The 19,370-nt window shown below is 38.1% G+C and overlaps 1 protein-coding gene across 8 annotated transcripts in view; it reads left to right on the top strand.

Annotated features, from left to right (window-relative positions):
* kmt2cb (lysine (K)-specific methyltransferase 2Cb) overlaps window positions 1-19,370 on the top strand; it is a 187,808-nt gene that overhangs the window by 90,355 nt on the left and 78,083 nt on the right. For all 8 annotated transcript variants that reach the window (XM_062022643.1, XM_062022645.1, XM_062022641.1 and 5 more), the window contains 8 exons: window positions 8,044-8,200; window positions 9,728-9,925; window positions 13,698-13,804; window positions 15,911-16,032; window positions 16,468-16,630; window positions 16,736-16,907; window positions 16,995-17,109; window positions 17,216-17,391. In XM_062022643.1, coding sequence (XP_061878627.1) covers window positions 8,044-8,200; window positions 9,728-9,925; window positions 13,698-13,804; window positions 15,911-16,032; window positions 16,468-16,630; window positions 16,736-16,907; window positions 16,995-17,109; window positions 17,216-17,391 — 1,210 coding nt within the window. The remainder of the gene's footprint in view (window positions 1-8,043; window positions 8,201-9,727; window positions 9,926-13,697; window positions 13,805-15,910; window positions 16,033-16,467; window positions 16,631-16,735; window positions 16,908-16,994; window positions 17,110-17,215; window positions 17,392-19,370) is intronic.

Here is a 19,370-nt window from a genome sequence, read left to right as displayed (position 1 = left end):
GGAGTGGTGTAGGCTACAAGATAACGTTAATGTTATCAGACACATACAAAAAGGCTAACGTTAACGTTACCGTTAGCCACTGACTATGCTTAGGTAACATCAGTCTAGCTAACATTACTGTGTATATATATACAGTATATATGTATATGTAAGCTGTGAATATCTGCTGTACAGTATGTGTACTTAGGTCCTATTTTTAGGAACACTAATACAAAACCTCACAATAATGTCTGATTGAATGCTAAAAACGTTATGACAGTCGCCTTAAAAAACGGAATGGAATTTCAAATTTTTTTACTGAATGGGAGACCAAGAATGTACATGAAAATAAAGAATGTGGGATTTACAATATTAACTATGAACGATAAAACACTAAATATTGACCACATATGACCGTCACACCCGCTCTCGATCGACATATTTTACAATCAAGCGAAACGCAAAAAAAAAAATGAAACATGAACATGAAGGGTTAAAAAAAAAAACACCTACAATCTGATTTATCACTAAGCTTTAGAACTTTGTTTTACAAATCTCCTTCCGCGTCTGTCCCTCACACCCGCATTTCAGGCTGACCGCTCTGGAAACACTCTGTGGAAACGCTCCCCACCCACACTGCTTGGTGCCTCGTCTGAGCTGCTGTGACTTAGATTACCATAGTGACTAGTATATCATGCAAAAGCGCAGATTCCAACCATTGAAATACTTAGTATAGTTCAAGACTTACGGTAATTTGAAAACATCACTGCACATCATAATGGCAGCTACAGTTTCCATCTTAAAAATATTTAAAAAATGATTTAGGGATGTCCGACGGGCCAGATTGAAAAGCTTAACCCGCCGCATCTGGCCCCAGGGCCTTAATGTGCCCAGGTCTGCTTTAGGTCTTTTGCTATATAAAAAAATTTGAACGCAACATGCTAGATCTTGCAGCATGATTATTAGCTAAAACAACCTGATTTAATGCAAATTCAGTAGAATTTCAACCCTGCACGGTGCATTCCTCATCACATGTGCAGTGCATTTGTCCATCACATGCACAGATAATTCCCAGCATGCTACACACTACAGCAGGACTATTTAGGCCACACTAGTATTTGAGCCCAAGGACTTCATCCAGTCAGGTGAGTTTTGATGATATTACTGGGGTAAATATATTTGATCTATGGTATTTAAGTTTAATAGAGGTGTAATTGCTTGTTACTGTATGACTGTAGACTACTCCAGCAGATTTCCACTCAAGCTAGCTAGCTGTTCCTGTACTTGTTAAATGATTTTGGGGCCAATATCTCTAGCTAGCTAGGTTTATGTACCACCACTGTCTCATAATTAACCGGAAATATTTCTCCGTTAGCCGTGATGCTAATTTTCTCTATGTTAAATCCCATTCATTTATGCTGACAACGTTAGCGATCCGAATTTACCTTTTTTTTTATCTGTAAAGTTCAACTAGCAAATACTAAATCAAAACGTGTAGTTTCCTCTGCCTTCTGTTCTGCTAACCATTCTGTTGTCATACAAGAATGTAGGTTATAGTTTGATTTGGGATGCTGATTGAGTGTTCATTCATTCATCTAGCCTATTTCTATTAATTTGTCCATCAGTAAAATATTTTTAAAGACTACGCCAATTGTTTAGCTGACTTTTTATGTCTGTGTGTGGCATTGCATTAGTGTTTTACAAGAATAAACAAATACAAACAGAATAATGCCACGTACACCATCTGATGTGTGGAGACATTTCACCCCAACCAATGTAGGCGGAAAGGCTGTGTACATTTGTAAATACTGTGCAAAGAGCTACGTCAAAAATGCCACAAAGATGCAGCAGCATATAGACAAGTGCCCAATAATATATCATTATTGTAATTCCCATATATTCCCATTAATTCCCATGGACGGTGTCCAACTTTGAATAATCAAAAAATGGTCAATATTTCCAAACTTCCCGAGCTTAAATTTCCGGAAATTAACCGGAAACTTTCCACCCCTTTGAAACCCTAGCTTAGCACAAACATGACTTTAGGACGTCTTTAGTCAAATTTACATATGTTTAACACGGTCAAAAAAGCTGTTGCTCCATGCACTGTTCGACCTTTCAAAACAAAACATGGTCATATTTACGGCAGTTGCTGACAATTTACGACAGTTACTGGCACTTTACGACACCCAGTCTAAACAGAGCAAACTAATAGAGCACAACTACATTGATAGGAAGTGAAAGACAATATTTTAAACTTTATACCAATAATATAGCAAAATACCAAATATACAGTAATTTAAGCTATTACTGTATAATTAAATTAACTTTAAACAAAGCAGTATATGTAAACATAAAAAATATGTGTAGTTATGTCTGAAATGGCTCTAACAAGTGGTTAGATCGCTTTTTTATTATCAAAAACACTTTTGTCGTTTTTATTGTTTTACAAAGTCTGGAAATAAGTTCCTGGACACTAGAGGGATATAAGGGCAAATCGGCTTTAAGGGCCAAAACTAATATTAGGAAATGTGTATATTTATTGATATTGTTTTTGTTTGATTAAAATTGTAATCAAGTGTGTAATCATTCTATGATCTTCAAAATGTGAAATATCAGTATCAACATTGGTATGGCCAATACTGCCCCTGGAACTACTAGGTATTGGATCGATACCCAAATATTTAGTAATGCCCAAAACCAGGAATGGGAATTGATAAGATTTGTCCGGTTCCGATTCCACTTTCGATTCTGCTTTACGATTCGGTTCCTCAACGGTTCTATTATCAATTCTTATTTGGGGAAAAAGGGTGGATTAGCATCAATTTCATTTTGTTTAGTTTAGAAGTAGTATGACCTTACAACGCCTACAGTGAGGTCTCAAGAGGCACATACGTAGCACAAAAGAAAAATAAAATACTTTTTTGTAAATAAATTAATTGTCTCCTGTAGATTTTTATCATGTGCAAATTACACAATAATTTAACATCTAGTAACATTTGATATCAACTTATTACATGCAAAGAGAAATATGTTAATCCTTTATTGCCTATCATTTTGATTATTAGTGCTTACAGTTTATGAAAACTAACTGTAAGGTTTCAAAAACTGTAAGCCATGATGATCAAAATTATAAACATTAAAAGCTTGATATATCTCACTGCATGTAACAAGTTAATATCACATATTAGTTTCACATTTGAAGTTAATTTTATGAGTTTTACCTGTGAAGTATAATGACAGAGAGAAAATCTGGTTGCAAGAAAACATGGAACTTTTCTCTTGACTACAATCGAACATTCACCTACCGCAGGGGTCGGCTCTTTAGCACCGTCCTAGTGGCTCTCCAGTCCTCTTTCAGAGATGTGTGAAAATGGAAAAAGATGAAGAAAAAAATATATTTTTTATTTTAATATATTTACTGTAGGAGAACAAACATGACACAGACCTTCCTAATTTTTAGAAATCCCACTGTTTGTTATACATGCTTCCCTGATGAGAGTATTTGGCTGCACCGTTTTGTCCTACTAATTTCAGCGATCCTTGAACTCATCGTAGTTTGTTTACATGTACAAATTTCTCCGATGATGCCACAGAAAGTTGTGTTTTATGTCACTCTTTCTTTGTCTCATTTTGTCCACCAAACGTTTTATGCTGTGCGTGAATGCACAAAGGTGAACTTTGTTGATTTTATTGATTTGCTGGAGTGTTTATCAGGCATATTTGGTCAATCCATGACTGCAAGCTTATCGATGCTAACATGCTATTTGGGCAAGCTGTATGTACATATTGCATCATTATGCCTCGTTTGTCGGTATATTTGAGCTCATTTAATTTCCTTTATTTATGTCCTCTGTGTATTTAATGTATATTTGCATGTCTCATGACACATTATCTGTATGTAATATTGACTGCATTTGTCATAGTTGTTTGTGTGTCATGTTGTTCCAGACCACAGCAAACGTTACTCATCTTGCAAAGATTTTAATAAAGCCATTAGAAGAAGACAGCCTGCCGTTTCCTTAAACTTGGACACACACATCTATACTAGGATGTCCGATAATATCGGCCTGCCGATATTATCGGCCGATAAATGCGTTAAAATGTAATATCGGACATTATCGGTATCGGTTTTTTTATTATCTGTATCGTTTTTGTTTTTTGTTTTTTTTATTAAATCAACATAAAAAACACAAGATACACTTACAATTAGTGCACCAACCCAAAAAACCTCCCTCCCCCCATGTCTTTCTGTTATCAATATTCTGGTTCCTACATTATATATCAATATATATCAATACAGTCTGCAAGGGATACAGTCTGTAAGCACACATGATGGTGCGTGCTGCTGGTCCACTAATAGTACTAACCTTTAACAGTTAATTTTACTCATTTTCATTAATTACTAGTTTCTATGTAACTGTTTTTATATTGTTTTACTTTATTTTTTATTCAAGAAAATGTTTTTAATTTAGTTTTCTTATTTTATTTTATTTTTTTTAAAGTACCTTATCTTCACCATACATGGTTGTCCAAATTAGGCATAATAATGTGTTAATTCCACGACTGTATATATCGGTTGATATCGGTATCGGTAATTAAAGAGTTGGACAATATCGTAATATCGGATATCGGCAAAAAGCCATTATCGGACATCCCTAATCTATACCTTTGGCCATTCTGCGCCAGTAATTTCCAGAAGTTATCTCATCCTATGAGGAGCCTCCATTTTACAAATGATTTCCAATGTTGCAAAAATGTGTAGAGTAAAAATTTAAATACAACATTTCTGTCAACGAAGATTTGCGTCAGCCCTTGATAGTAGGCTAATATAGACACTTTCATCATGTGTTGCCTTCATTATAAGACTTATATAAGGCTTTTAATTTTTTGCGGCTCCACACAGATTTTTTTTTTGTATTTTTGGTCCAGTATGGCTCTTTCAACATTTTGGGTTGCCGACCCTTGACCTACAGAAAATGCGAACTTTGGACCACAAACTTAGTTGCTGCTCGGTGACATTCGTCTAGTGGCAGACGTGGACTGGGGCTTCCTGCTTCGGACCCAGTCAGAATTTGTCTCTTGTTATCCTCCTCTAAATGAGAAGGCATTCATTTCAATTCAACAAATAAAAGCGCTAACATGATAGGAGGTGTTAGTTAGTACCTGTTGTATTCAGATGACGCGCTAGCGTTACTGCTTGTGGGATTAGATTGGAGCGGTTAAAAATGTGACTTTTATTTATAAATATTGCATGCTGTGTCTTCAAATGTTTCAGCATATTGCTCGTATGTCCTCCTCTTGATGAACTAGCAGCCTTATAATTATAGCGTTTTGTTGCGCCCGGGCACAGCCATTTTGCGATGTGACGTCACTGCGCACGTTGGGAATGGTTTGAAAAAAATGGCAAGCAATTCCAAAGAATTGATACACTGCAAACCGATTCTGAACAAGAACCGGTTTTTGATTCCCATCCCTACCCAAAACTAATATGAAGTAGCCAAACAACAGAATAGTAAGTGTTTTGCATTCTAACAGAAGTGTAGACAGAACCATGTTACAACAGAAAGTAACGAGCTATGAACAGTAAATTAGCAAGTAGATTGATAATAGTTTTGAGAAAATAACACAAAGAAAAGGCGCGATATATTATCGCATACATCAGCAGCAGTATTCGGAATAACGGCGTTATTTAATAATAGCGTTAGTAACGCAGTTACTTTTACTAGTAACGAGTAATCTAATTACTTTTAGGTCCAATACAACGCAATAGCTGGATGTAATGTGGCACGCTTCTTTTGATGTGGTTTCATTTATTTCAATAACAAGACGGCGTCATAAGTGCAGCAAGTACAATGCAGGAAATATCTTTTTTTTAGTGAAAGTTACAAGCAGCACCACACTAAAGTGAACTTGATATCAATTAGGAAGTAGCACCATCACACTGTGACACAGCAGACAACAACATACGCACAAGTACACGATGGGAATAACGAAAACATTTTTGGTGATTGTAGTGACAAACTTGCCATCCATACAATACACCGTTTGTTGACAAGAAGATATGACAGCTCTCAAAGCACATTCAATCTATTTATTAACCCGAGGTAACACAATTCAAAAGGAGGCGTCATAGCCGACACCCTGCCGCTGCTAACGGCTAAAGCTAACAAAAACAGCTCCGTTGAAACCTTCAATGACTTGGCAACAGGCCTCGCCTTTTAAAAGCACAGACACATGCACACATTGTTTAATGTGCTCTGTGAGAAATGTTGTTCAACTGCAAATGCCAGATATTTTATTTTTTTATTTTTAAATAAAGTATAAATGCTTTTCCTAGTATTTAATTAAATTTATTTAAGAGTAAATCCATTCGGAATTCAATTACTTTTTGGTAAAGTAACAATTTACTACAATTAATTACTTTTTAATAGTAATAGTCATCAGCCATATTAGGAGCCTTTATAACCCCTTTTAAAATGGTTCCGTTAACATTTATATGACAAATAATATATCAGGATATGTATCGTTATTTATATGTGTCGCAATATAGATTTTAGGCCTTATCGCCCATCCGTAGAAGTCATCACTGCATAACAACTGTATTTTCCAATCTTAGTAATGCTTGTACTGCATGAGAAAGTGAAAACAAAAAACATAACTCTCTTTTGGTCATTTTATTAACAAGTATATAAAACCAATGTTGTAAAAGCAGTAAGGAGAAAACCGCTCAATCGGCGTAATAGCCAGGGCTGGGTATCAGGATATTGAATATTGAAAATGGCTCAAATCCATCCATCCATTTTCTACCGCTTGTCCCTTTCGGATGTGTTACAAATTACAAATGTACTTAGTTTTTTCTTCATCATAAAAAAAACTTTGAACAGCATAAACTTCCTACAAAATCTCAAAAGTAAAATGTTTAAATCAGAAATAAATTGCATGTGAAAGTGTATTGTTTTTTTAAGTGCAGAAAAATTACAGTAAACATGTAAGTTATTTTTCTGGGAGTCTTTTGTTAGCCTAGTCAGACAGGATCTAACACACATAAATTGTATTGTGAAGCCCGTAAGTGTACACTTTTTTGGTATTATGTCTTGTGAATTAATAGTTCTAAAAAATAAAAGATGTCAATCCATAATCGAACAAATCGATTATTTTACTCAGCCCTAAAGAGTAAATAGTACAGAAAGTGTAACAGCAACAGCTAAGTACAGTAGTCCTACATTTTAAAGTGCATGCAGAGATAGATAAGCAGCTCCCTTCCGCTTGTGGAGTTTGATTTTTAAAAGTTAAACCATGTGTTTGCCTACAGTCACAGTTGCTAATGCCAATGTTTTTTGACCCAGCACAAATCGAAGACCCTGATGGTTATTGAATTTTAAGACTTCTTTAGCGGCGACTATAGGAGATGTTTTTTATGTTCTGTCAAGTAACCAGATGAAAAAGTACCGTATTTTTCGGACCACTGGATTAAAAGGCGCACTGCCGATTAGCGGGTCTTTACAGGTCTATTTTCATACAAAAGGCGCACCTGATTATAAGGTGCATTAAAGAGGTCATATTTTGATTTTTTTCTAAATTTAAAACACTATCTTGTGGTCTACATAACATGTAATGGTGGTTCTTTGGTGAAAGTGTTGCATAGATTGTTTTACGGACCATTTTCAAGTAACTTTCTGAGCGTCTCTTCAGGATGTGCCGTTTTGTGGGCGGTCTTATTTACGTGGCTCACCTTCGACAGTGTCTTCTCCCCGTCATCTTTGTTGTAGCGGTGCAGCGTGCAAGGACAGGAGTGGAAGAAGTGTCAAAAGATAGAGCTAACTGTTTAAATGACATCAAACTTGACTTCAATCAATAACGGAGCAGCATCTGTTGATTTTTTTTAAAAATGAAAGAATTTTAAAGTGCGCCTTATAGTCCGAAAAATACGGTACTCTTAACAACAATGTCACTCAAACACAGTTTCATTACTGCAACATAACACATACTGTATACTAATGAATGAATAGATACTTTTCTACACAATACAAGTAGTAATGTTTCATTTCTGCTTGCCATTAGAAACAGAAATCCAACCAGAAGAGACTGTGGAAGTGCTGACTAGTGATGTGCCAGAAGAGGACACGCCCTCTCCTCCTCCTCCTCGTTCGGCCCACAGCCCTCCAGCCGACAACTTAGCGCGGCCGTCTGTCCCAGCAAGTAGAGGAGTCAAAAACAGGTAAGCAACAACAAATCCCTTGACTGTCAACGTGTATTTGGGGCAAGAGTTGGTGTATAACTCCACAACGACGTGAAACACTTCTACACATATGCATGGATAAATTGTAACTGAGTCATCAGCTGACTGGCAGCTTTTTCTCCCAGGTGCCAAAGTGCTAGAGGCTGTTATCAATCTTTGCCTGTCCATACCTATTGACGCTGGTGATGGAGGGCAAAACAAGAGCGCCTCCTGGGATCCTATTAACAACGCGTGTCTTAGGATCCTAAACAAATGTGTTGAATATTTATCTGACACTTTTTAGCTTTAACAGGGAGCTTATGTTGCCATTACTGTTTTTTATCGTTGCCCTATCACACAGGTGTCAAACTCAATGCCCGGGGACCAAAGTGTGGTGTTCCTGGGATTAAAGGCCTCACCTTTTCTCCTCCAAACATATTGCTGGGTATTGTGGCCAAACAGCTCAATTTTTGTTTCATCTGACATCACAAGGACAAAAATAAGACTTTCTGGAGGAAAGTTATGTGATCAGATGAAACAAAAATTGAGCTGTTTGGCCAAAATACCCAGCAATATGTTTTGAGGAGAAAAGGTGAGGCCTTTAATCCCAGGAACACCAATTCCTACCGTCAAGCATGGTGGTGGTAGTATTATGTTCTGGGCCTGTTTTGCTGCCAATGGAACTGATGCTTTACATAGAGTAAATGGGACAATGAAAAAGGAGGATTACCTCAAAATTCTTCAGGACAACCTAAAATCATCAGCCCGGAGGTTGGGTCTCAGGCGTAGTTGGGTGTTCCAACAGGACAATGACCCCAAACACACGTCAAAAGTGGTAAAGGAATGGCTAAATCAGGCTAGAATTAAGGTTTTCAAATGGCCTTCCCAAAGTCCTGACTTAAATGTGTGGACAATGCGGAAGAAACAAGTCCATGTCAGAAAACCAACACATTCAGCTGAACTGCACCAATTTTGTCAAGAGGAGCGGTCAAAAACTCAACCAGAAGCTTGCCAGAAGCTTGTGGATGGCTACAAAAAGCGCCTTATTGCAGTGAAACTTGCCAAGGGACATGTAACCAAATATTAACATTGCTGTATGTATACTTTTGACCCAGCAGATTTGGTCACATTTTCAGTAGGTCCATAATAAATTCATAAAAGCACCAAACTTCATGAATGTTTTTTGTGACCAACAAGTATGTGCTCCAATCACACTATCACAAAAAAATAAGAGTTGTAGAAATTATTGGAAACTCAAGACAGCCATGACATTATGTTCTTTACAAGTGTATGTAAACTTCTGATCGCGACTGTATATATATGCATATTCATACATTACTCATTGTTAAAAGCGACCCTCTGAGGGCAACCATAACTACGATGTGGCCCTCGATGAAAACGAGTTTGACACCCCTGCCCTAATACTTCTTTAAAATATTCAAAAAATTGTTGTTTAATTATATTGCTGTACATGCTGTATTTTCAGTCAGTGCGCATTTTCTTAACTGCGGTCTTGGTTTATTTCAGTGACCATCTTTGTGCCTTCTGTTACTGCGGGAGTCGAAGCCTGTTGGGTCAGGGGGAACTGCACGCGTTCAGCACCACACTGCCACTCATCAGACGCAAAGATGGAGACGACCCCACGAGCGATCGTAGCGACGGCGAATCAACCACTGAGCCAAACACGGCTGGAGTGACCACCTCAGGACAACGGGAAATTACTAAGTACATGTTTTTTGTGGGGGTTTATTTGTCTTGATAAAAGACCCTTCTGACTCTTTTGGACCTCTACCTAATTTGTTCTGGTACATTGGGTGTCACTCTTGATCCCCAAGTGACGTAATGGGTAGTGGTAGCCTGAATATGCAGTGGCAGCTAGCCAAGCCAAAACGTTGTGTTGTGTTGCTGTGTGATTGGTCAACAAAGGCCTGCCCCTTGCTTGGCTAAGACAACAGCAGAGAAGGGTGCACGATTGGAATTTTTTTTTTAATAGAAATGTTCAGTCACTGTCATAATTCGGGATATTGAGAGGTTTTTTATGTCTCCCTTCACAATTGTTGACCAGTATAAAGTCTTTTGGTATAAAGAGTGTCACCCTGAAAAGATGACTTGAGACTCAACAAGTGTCGTTGTGAATATGCCAGACACTATGGCACCAGTAGTTGTTACATAGCTCGCTCTATCCGTCTTCATCACTTAAAGGTGCCATGTGTAGCAATGTGGCCAGAAATGGTACTGCATTCAAGGTCAAAATTCTATAGTCCCCTCCCACTCTCCATGACTGAGGTTGCCAGATACGCAGCCGAATCCGAATCCTACTCCAAGGAACTTCAAATGGCAATCGACGAGTCCTAACCTGTAGGTTTTTTCTTGTTTATGCTTCTTGCAAGATGGTTTACTAAGTAATTATGCCACATTTTACTGATGTCAATTAGCCAAATGTATTTGTAAATTTACGCAGCAATATTTTCAACGGGAGTTGGGACAGATTGTTGGCTTTACCCTGCTGAAATGTCTAGTTAGAACGCACGGAACACCATCAAAATAATGATGTACAACAATATATAATATATTATATATTGCATAGGCCTACTTTGATTGCAATTACCGCCACATTTCGTTCAACATAACTCCATATTGCATCCAACCTGACGCACTGCATTCTCTTCCGTGTATGCACATCACCATCTTTCAGTGCGGTATGCAATTCCACGTTACGCAAAAACCACGTTACGCAAAAATCATATAGCCTACTACCATGTCAATACACAAAGTAGAAAATCATTACATGTACCGGTAATGCATTATAGCAGGCCTGGGCAGTTATTTTGACTCGGGGGGCCAAATTTAGAGAAAAAAATGTGTCTGGGGGCCGGTATATCTATTTTTAGGAACACTAATACAAAACCTCACAATGATGTCTGATTGAAATCTAAAAACGTTATGACAGACCGCATTAAAAAATGAAATGGAAATAAAAAAACTTTTCTTTTTTTTTAAAATAAATAATTGTATAGTTCAAGACTTACGCTAATTTGAAAACATCACTGCACATCATAATGGCAGCGACAGTTTTGATCTTAAAGATAGAAAAAAATATTTGGGAATGTCTGGCGGGCCAGATTGAAAAGCTTAACGGGCCGCATGTGGCCCCCGGGCCTTAATTTGCCCAGGCCTGCATTATATGGTGCCAAGCAAATACCACCCCATATGTGCCCGATGCACAGTACCAGAAACCGCAATTAGCTGTGCTAATGTTGGAACGCATTTCCTTAGTGTATCAGCATATTGAGAACGAAATAGGCACTGTCACTACCCATATCCACATAGGTTTATTTGTCGAAAATATATTTTGCCCTGTCAGCTGGATGACACATCGACATACAAGCTAACATGCATATATTACCCCCGTTAGCCTATTTGTCGATGTGTCATTGACCGGGCTAGCATGCTAAGCATTTGTTGCATGAACATACTAGCTTTGTTAGACAAGTTCATAGACTGTATTGGACATCATAGTTTACATACGAAATGTCCATTTCCATTTATTACCAGTAATAAGAAAAAGTAAATGCCTGACTTACCTATCAAGGAGGAAATTAACAAGTTTGGCGTCAGATGAAAAAAAATCTTCTCCGCCTTCAATCATCTCCATCTTTCAAAGGCATCCCCGATACAATTCCTTGTTTTGTTCCTGGCTTTGTCATAAATAAGTTGAGAAGCGTAACGTTGCCTTTTAGATTTACTAAGGTCTGACATGTTTAGTAACTTTACCAGTGGCAGTAGCCCGACGAAGAGGGCGGTGCGTAACTGGCAACCTGGATGTGACACACTCACAGACTTTTTAATTGGTCAAACGGTGGAGTCGAGGCATCGAAATGAAAACAATAACAATATTTCAGGGATGTAAATTTAATTTTGAAATTAGCATATCCCGGCTGAACTACTGCTATGAGTTATAGAGGTATTCGAAAAGAACATGATTTATTAATGCCTATTGACATATCAGGGCCATTTAAAGGCCTACTGAAATGATTTGTTTTTATTTAAACGGGAATAGCAGATCCATTCTGTGTCATACTTGATCATTTCGCGATATTGCCATATTTTTGCTGAAAGGATTTAGTAGAGAAAATCGACGATAAAGTTCGCAACTTTTGCTCGCTGATAAAAAAAAAACCTTGCCCCTACCGGAAGTAGCGTGACGTCACAAGCGGTAGTGCTGCTCACAATTCCCCGTTGTTTACAATGGAGCGAGAGATATTCGGAGCGAGAAAGCGACGATTACCCTATTAATTTGAGCAAGGATGAAAGATTCGTGGGTGAGGAACGTTAGAGTGACAGACTAGAATGCAGTTCAAGAGATATCTTTTTTCGCTCTGACCGTAACTTAGGTACAAGCTGGCTCATTAGAATCCACACTCTCTCCTTTTTCTATTGTGGATCACGGATTTGTATTTTAAACCACCTCGGATACTATATTCTCTTGAAAATGAGAGTCGAGAAGGCGAAATGGACATTCACAGTGACTTTTATCTCCACGACAATACATCGACGAAGCTCTTTAGCATGAGCTAACGTGATAGCATCTGTCTCAAATGCAGATAGAAACAAAATAAATAAATCCCTGACTGGAAAGATAGACAGAAGATCAACAATACTACTATCAGGAGACACCGAACCAAACACTGGACATGTAAATACACGGTTAATGCTGTGCCGCCTGTCGAAGCCTGGTAATGCTGTTGCTAACGACGCTAACTTAGCAACGGGACCTCGTCAGAGCTATGATAAAAACATTAGCGCTCCACCCACGCCAGCCAGCCCTCATCTGCTCATCAACACCCGTGCTCACCTGCGTTCCAGCGATCCCCGTGCTCACCTGCGTTCCAGCGATCGACGATGCGGTCGGCGGCCCGGAGACGTAGGAAGTCAAGGTGAGGTCGCCGGCGCTAGCGTCTGCTATCCAACAAAGTCCTCCTTGTTGTGTTGCTACAGCCAGCCGCTAATACACCGATCCCACCTACAACGTTCTTCTTTGCAGCCTCCATTGTTCATTAAACAAATTGCAAAAGATTCACCAACACAGATGTCCAGAATACTGTGGAATTTTGTCGAAGAAAACAGAGCTCTGTGTATTGTGACCAATAGGGTCCAAACACTTCCGTTGACCTCGCGACGTCACGCGCATACGTCATCCTCCAAAGGCGTTTTGAACCGGAAGTTCCCAGGGAAATTTAAAATTGCACTTTATAAGTTAACCCGGCCGTATTGGCATGTGTTGCAATGTTAAGATTTCATCATTGATATATAAAATATCAGACTGCGTGGTCGGTAGTGGGTTTCAGTAGGCCTTTAATGATGACTTGACATTAAATTATTACATATGGCACCTTTAATTATAGAAAAACCTGCATGTCATTCTCTTTTGTCCTTGTTGATTTTATAGGAAAAACAAAACTATGCTTGACCTTCCTCTCTGATCCTTTTGTTCCAGCGGGTCTGAAAAGGGCGAAGGAGATCCAGACACGAGTCGATTTTGGGATGAGCTTTCTCATGTCGGCCTTCCACACGATCTTAACGTCCAGTCTCTCTTTGAGTCAGGTAATATTAAGTTCATTCCAGTTAAGAAACAGTAGTGCCTCGGTTTTTGTTAGTAATCAGTTCCAAAAGGTCAGGTAAACACAGAACCATAAGAAAACCGAAGCATGTTTTTTTACGAGATAAAATGTCAACTAATTTGAGCGCCAAAATTTTAACACTAAACATATTTTTACAGATACGCAAAAACCAATACATACAAATGATGAATGAAATGCATAAAAGAATATCTAACACAACTGGTAGCTTTATTGAAATCTCTTGTTGGCAAAGACCGCAATCAGCGCAGAGAGTGAAGACGGACAGCCCACATCGTACTTTGATTAAGTTCAATACTTTCTCACATTTTTAATCTAAATAAATGCCCATGTAACTCTCTTTGGCCCCACAGTGGCTTATTTAGCAGTCAAAATCAATGGAGGAAAAAAAAACACAGACTGACTTCCCAATATGGCAACTTGATTCCGCTAAATGATGCACAAGCAAACAAACTAGTTTATGTTAAAACCAAGGCACGATTTCGGCAAAAATGTTAGTCGAACACCAAATTGAAAAGAAAAATGAAAATCGACATACCGCTGTTCCTAAAATGTGCAATTTTGCTTGTAATGTTTTTGTGACTACAGTGGACGTGCTACAAAATCTCCCCAAAAAATAGTTTTGATCAATGTTCTGACTGCCATATTTCAGGTGTGTCAAACTTGTTTTCATTGAAGACCACATCGCAGTTATGGCTACTTTTAGAGGGCCATTAGTAATAGTGAATGTATATCATAAGTCAGCATGACAAGCAGATAATTAAGTTTTTTTTTTTTTTTTTTTAAATATATAATATGGTGTAAAACAGAGGTGTCAAAGTCATTTATTTTGGCCCCATGGGGCCGGTTTTACCAGTGAACACTATATTACATAATTTTTTAATGCATTTTATTAGTATATTTTTTTGAAACTAAAATGTAAAAAAAATATGGTAAGTTGCAATAATTTCACCTTAAAATTTAGTGTGTATTACTGTAAATGGAAAAACAGTCCTGCTGTTTTTATGGTAAGAAAACAAAGGCAGGTCAGTTGCCAGAATTTTACTGTAAAATGTTTTTTTTTTACTGTAAATAAAAAAACTGCATTACTACAGTAAAATTTTGGCACATGAGCTGCCAGTGTGTTTTTGTTTTTTGTTTTTTTTACCGCAAATTAACAACTGTAGATTTTTTTGTGTGTTACTGTGAATGCCAAAACGGCACCATAGTTTATTACAGTAAAAAGAGTACTGTTGTTTTCATTTAGAGACAAATGTTGTAAAAACCACAGTAAATTTCACAATTTTACCATTGAATCTATTGTCACTTTTACATTACATTTGATGGATAACTTGCTTTGAAATCATTATTATTAGCATTTATTTATATTTAAAAAATGGTTTGAAAGTTTGATAGTATATGTTTGCATAGTTAGACAATATTTAAGTTAACAAAATTTGCCATTGCATGGAGTACATATATTTTTTTTCTGCCAAAATAGACAGAAAGAATACATTTAGTAAAACAAGTTACAGTTACTTTATTGATACGTATTATTTCCAGGATTTTGAGGGCCAAATAAAATGACGTGGCAGGCCACATCTGGCCCCTGGGCCTTGGGATTGACACCTGTGGTGTAGAAAAATATATTTGTTGCATGATCACATATTATAGCAGTGTTAAAGTTTAAAATATTTGCAATTTCATGCACTACATACATTTGTTTCTGTCAAAATGGAAAGAATAAATATATTTAGTAAGGAAGATGAACTACTTTATTGACACATATTAACTGCGCACACAAAATTATAAGTTTGCACCTTTGCAATATAGCTATTATTCTTATATTGAGATTTTTAACTCCAGTAGTTGTGCCAAAGCACAACTACTACATGTATGTAGCTCATCTTTCTATGGTTGTCATGTTTTGCAAACAGTGCAGTTTCGACTTTTCTGGTTGCAGTCAAGTAGTAGATGTAGTAGTAGTTGCACACAATCGACCAGTCACTTTTATTAAACCCATTCTAAGTAGTAGTTGCATATATTCTAATCTTCATTCGGTCTTCATCCTTGTGATGTTTTTGAATAACAGGGCAATGCTGGGCACATCAGAGTTGTGCCTCATGGTCCGAAGGTGTTTGCGAGGGCGAGGGCGAGGGCGAGGGACAATCTCTGCTTAATGTGGACAGAGCCATTGACTCAGGGAGCACAAAGGTGAGTCAGTGGGAGCGTCCGTGCCCTAATAGCTTTTAACACCATCTTAATGTGTTGTGGTAGGACCGCCTGGTCTCACTAAGGCACAGTAAAGCTGATGGATCAGGCTGGCTGGTAAAGGTCAGCTTCCGCACTGTGGATCTGTCAGTTGTGAAATGGGAAAAGGTCACGCCACTCAACGGCGCTGAACTCTCAGAGCAGCTAGCCTCCTAGCATTAGCAAAAGCACAGTGCTCTGGTTTGTGTTGTGTTGTGAAGCCTGTCCGCAACTCTTCCACTTGAACCCACCAAATGGCTCTTTAAACACACTTGTAGAACCATAGAAAAAAAGGCTATTAATGCTGACAAAGTTTTAAGAAGAAGTGTTAAGAATATATGACATTGAATAGATTCAGACATGCTTTTTTTTTTCACAATCGTTTGTCTTTTCCTGCAGCACTGTGCATACTGTAAGCGCCTTGGAGCATCCATTAAGTGTTGTGCTGAAGGATGTACTCAATTCTACCATTACCCCTGTGCGGGGGCAGCAGGGGCCTTTCAGGATACCAGGAGTCTCTTGCTCCTCTGCCCAGAACACATTGATTTGGCCGTACATAAATGTAAGATGTGTTTAATTTGACACACTTAAAATCACTATTTGAGTACAAACAAGCAGTCAGTGACTTGACCCGTGCAATTTAACGCTTTTATTTCCATGTCCGCAGTTGATGACGACGTAAATTGTGCGCTGTGCGACAGCCCAGGGGATCTACTCGACCAACTGTTCTGCACCAGTTGTGGGCTGCATTACCATGGAATGTGTCTGGATATGGCCGTGACCCCTCTGAGGAGGGCAGGGTGGCAGTGCCCTGAGTGCAAAGTCTGCCAGACGTGCAAGTAGGTCACCTTTCAAAAAATATTGTATTAGTGTTAATAAAGTGGACCAAAAAGAATGTGCTGAAATAATTGTCTAATGGTTTGCAGGAACCCAGGAGAGGACACTAAAATGCTTGTATGTGACATGTGTGACAAAGGCTACCATACGTTCTGTCTGCAACCTGCAATGGACGTGCTTCCCACAAATGGCTGGAGATGTAAGGTAGGAGAATCCACATTCTACACAGTTGTGTCCCGGAATATCACTTCAGAAATAGAAGCATGTCACCTTATAGTTGTTGTTTTTTTAATTTAATTTTGTTTCACAGAACTGCAGAGTATGCATCCAGTGTGGAACTCGAACCAGTGGACTGTGGCACCACAACAGCTTGCTGTGTGAGAACTGTGTCCAAAACCAGGACCCCGCTCTGAGCTGCCCTGTGTGCGCCTGCATCCTGGACCCTGAGCATCATAAAGACCTAGTCCACTGCCACACCTGTAAGAGGTAAGTTCAAGCTCCACTTTTAATCCATTACGCTCATATTACTTCAGTGTTGGCGCTAGGAATTTTCAAAATGGGGTACCAGGGACCCCATCAAGTCATGAAAATGGGGTCCCACAGTACATTTTTGGGGTCCCACTTTTTTGTAACCGTTTTGAAAACAAATGATAAATGTATGCATTATCCTGTTATATCTCACATTCTATGTTGTTTTGGAAAAAGGTTGTCATGAACTTAATTTGACCTAATTCATTAAAAAAATGATCTATACTTCACCGAAGCCGCCCCAAAATCAAAGTTCTCTGGCTGATGAAGACCACTGATACATCTCATCTCTGCAAATGTTGCTAGAATACCATTATGAGTATTACATATAGCAAAATCAAGTACCTACTTTACTGTTTACTTGTGGAAATACGCTTTTTAGAGCTAAAATCTACCCAAACGACCCCTTTGCTCCGGCCAAAAATTGATTTAAAGGGTATTTCAACAAGTAAACAGTACAGTAGGTACTTGATTATTGCTATATGTAATGCCCATGAGGGTATTCTATTACAATATGCAGAGATGAGATGTGTCAGTATCAAAATATTACTTGAAGTAAATTTTTGGCAGCAGCAAAGTGGTCGTTTGGGTAGTTTTTAGCTTTGTAAAGGGTATTTCAATAAGTAAACAGTACAGTAGTTACTTGATTTTGATATATGTAATGGGTATTCTAACAAGGGTATTCTGGTAAAATATGCGTGTGTAAATATCACAATATTAAATTTAATCACTTTTTGTCATGCAATATTACATTTAATGAAAATCTTACATAAATGAATACATTCAAACACTTTATGAATATTTATTATGTGCATGAAGTAATAACAGTTACAATTGTATGTATCTTCCAAACAAGAAAGAGGTTTTATCACATCAACATCAGACTAACAACTGTCCTTTAAATCCCATTAATACCACAGAAAAGGAAAACTTGTCATTTTCCGGACACGATAAAGGCTTAAATAATGTCAAACACATAGCGTAACAATAACCACGAAGATTAAGTGTTTGTTTTACACCTAGTCATCCGCTGTGGACGGACGAAGCCAAGCAATGCAGGTTTAGCGCGCGGTGCGCGCTCCCGTGAAATAAATACATTCCGTGTTTCCCCCAGAAAATGTGTTAGTTAAGAGTTAAGGTGGTGGGAGGGGGCGTCGCCCGGGATAGGCGGCAGGACGGGGAAGGGGGTGGGTGGGTGGAAGGAACAGTGTAACTCGGCCTGTCGCCATCACGTCTCCACCTCATCGCTGCCACCACAGCCTGAGGGGGCAATAGACTACAGACTCTGATTACATTGAACACATTGTTTATTAAAAAATAACCAAATAACAATACCTTATAATAAATAAAAATATTAAAGAAATAAAGAAGCCTACAATTTTTGGTTGTGTTTTCTGCTCCATTTGCAGAAAGGCGATATACGATGTATATCTCGATATTTTTTTCGTAAAGTATAAAGAAAACACAAAACAGTCCTAGTTACCTGAGATACTAAGTATGTGATTATTATGACTTAGTACGGTAAGTCAATATTTTGACTTAGTAATTTGAAGTTAGTTTGTCTAAATTGTCAGACGATCGCTTCTCTGATGTCTCCATCATGTCCAGAAGTCTCTTCTTTATCTGGACGTCTTATTCTACTGCATTCAGCAACTTTGTCTCGATTGGAAGTTTTCGTTTTAGTCTGTCATGCTTGTGGCTGTTGAGTTTTGCCTAGTAAAAAAAAAAAACATTTTTATAAGGATTTTTACAAAGTTACATTCAATAATCATGAATACGTTATTTGGGATAAACCCACTTTAGCACAGGTGTAACATAGTGACATGTTATTTACATGTCAAACGGCCCTCAACATCGTCGGGAAACAATGTATGTCAATAAAGCACTTTGAGGTATTTTAATTTTGACAGAAAAAAAAATATATTTAACGCAACTGC

The sequence above is a fragment of the Entelurus aequoreus genome, linkage group LG16 (genome assembly GCF_033978785.1).
Source record: "Entelurus aequoreus isolate RoL-2023_Sb linkage group LG16, RoL_Eaeq_v1.1, whole genome shotgun sequence".
In the NCBI taxonomy this organism is placed as follows: domain Eukaryota; kingdom Metazoa; phylum Chordata; class Actinopteri; order Syngnathiformes; family Syngnathidae; genus Entelurus; species Entelurus aequoreus.
This window is presented reverse-complemented; position numbering and strand designations above follow the sequence as displayed.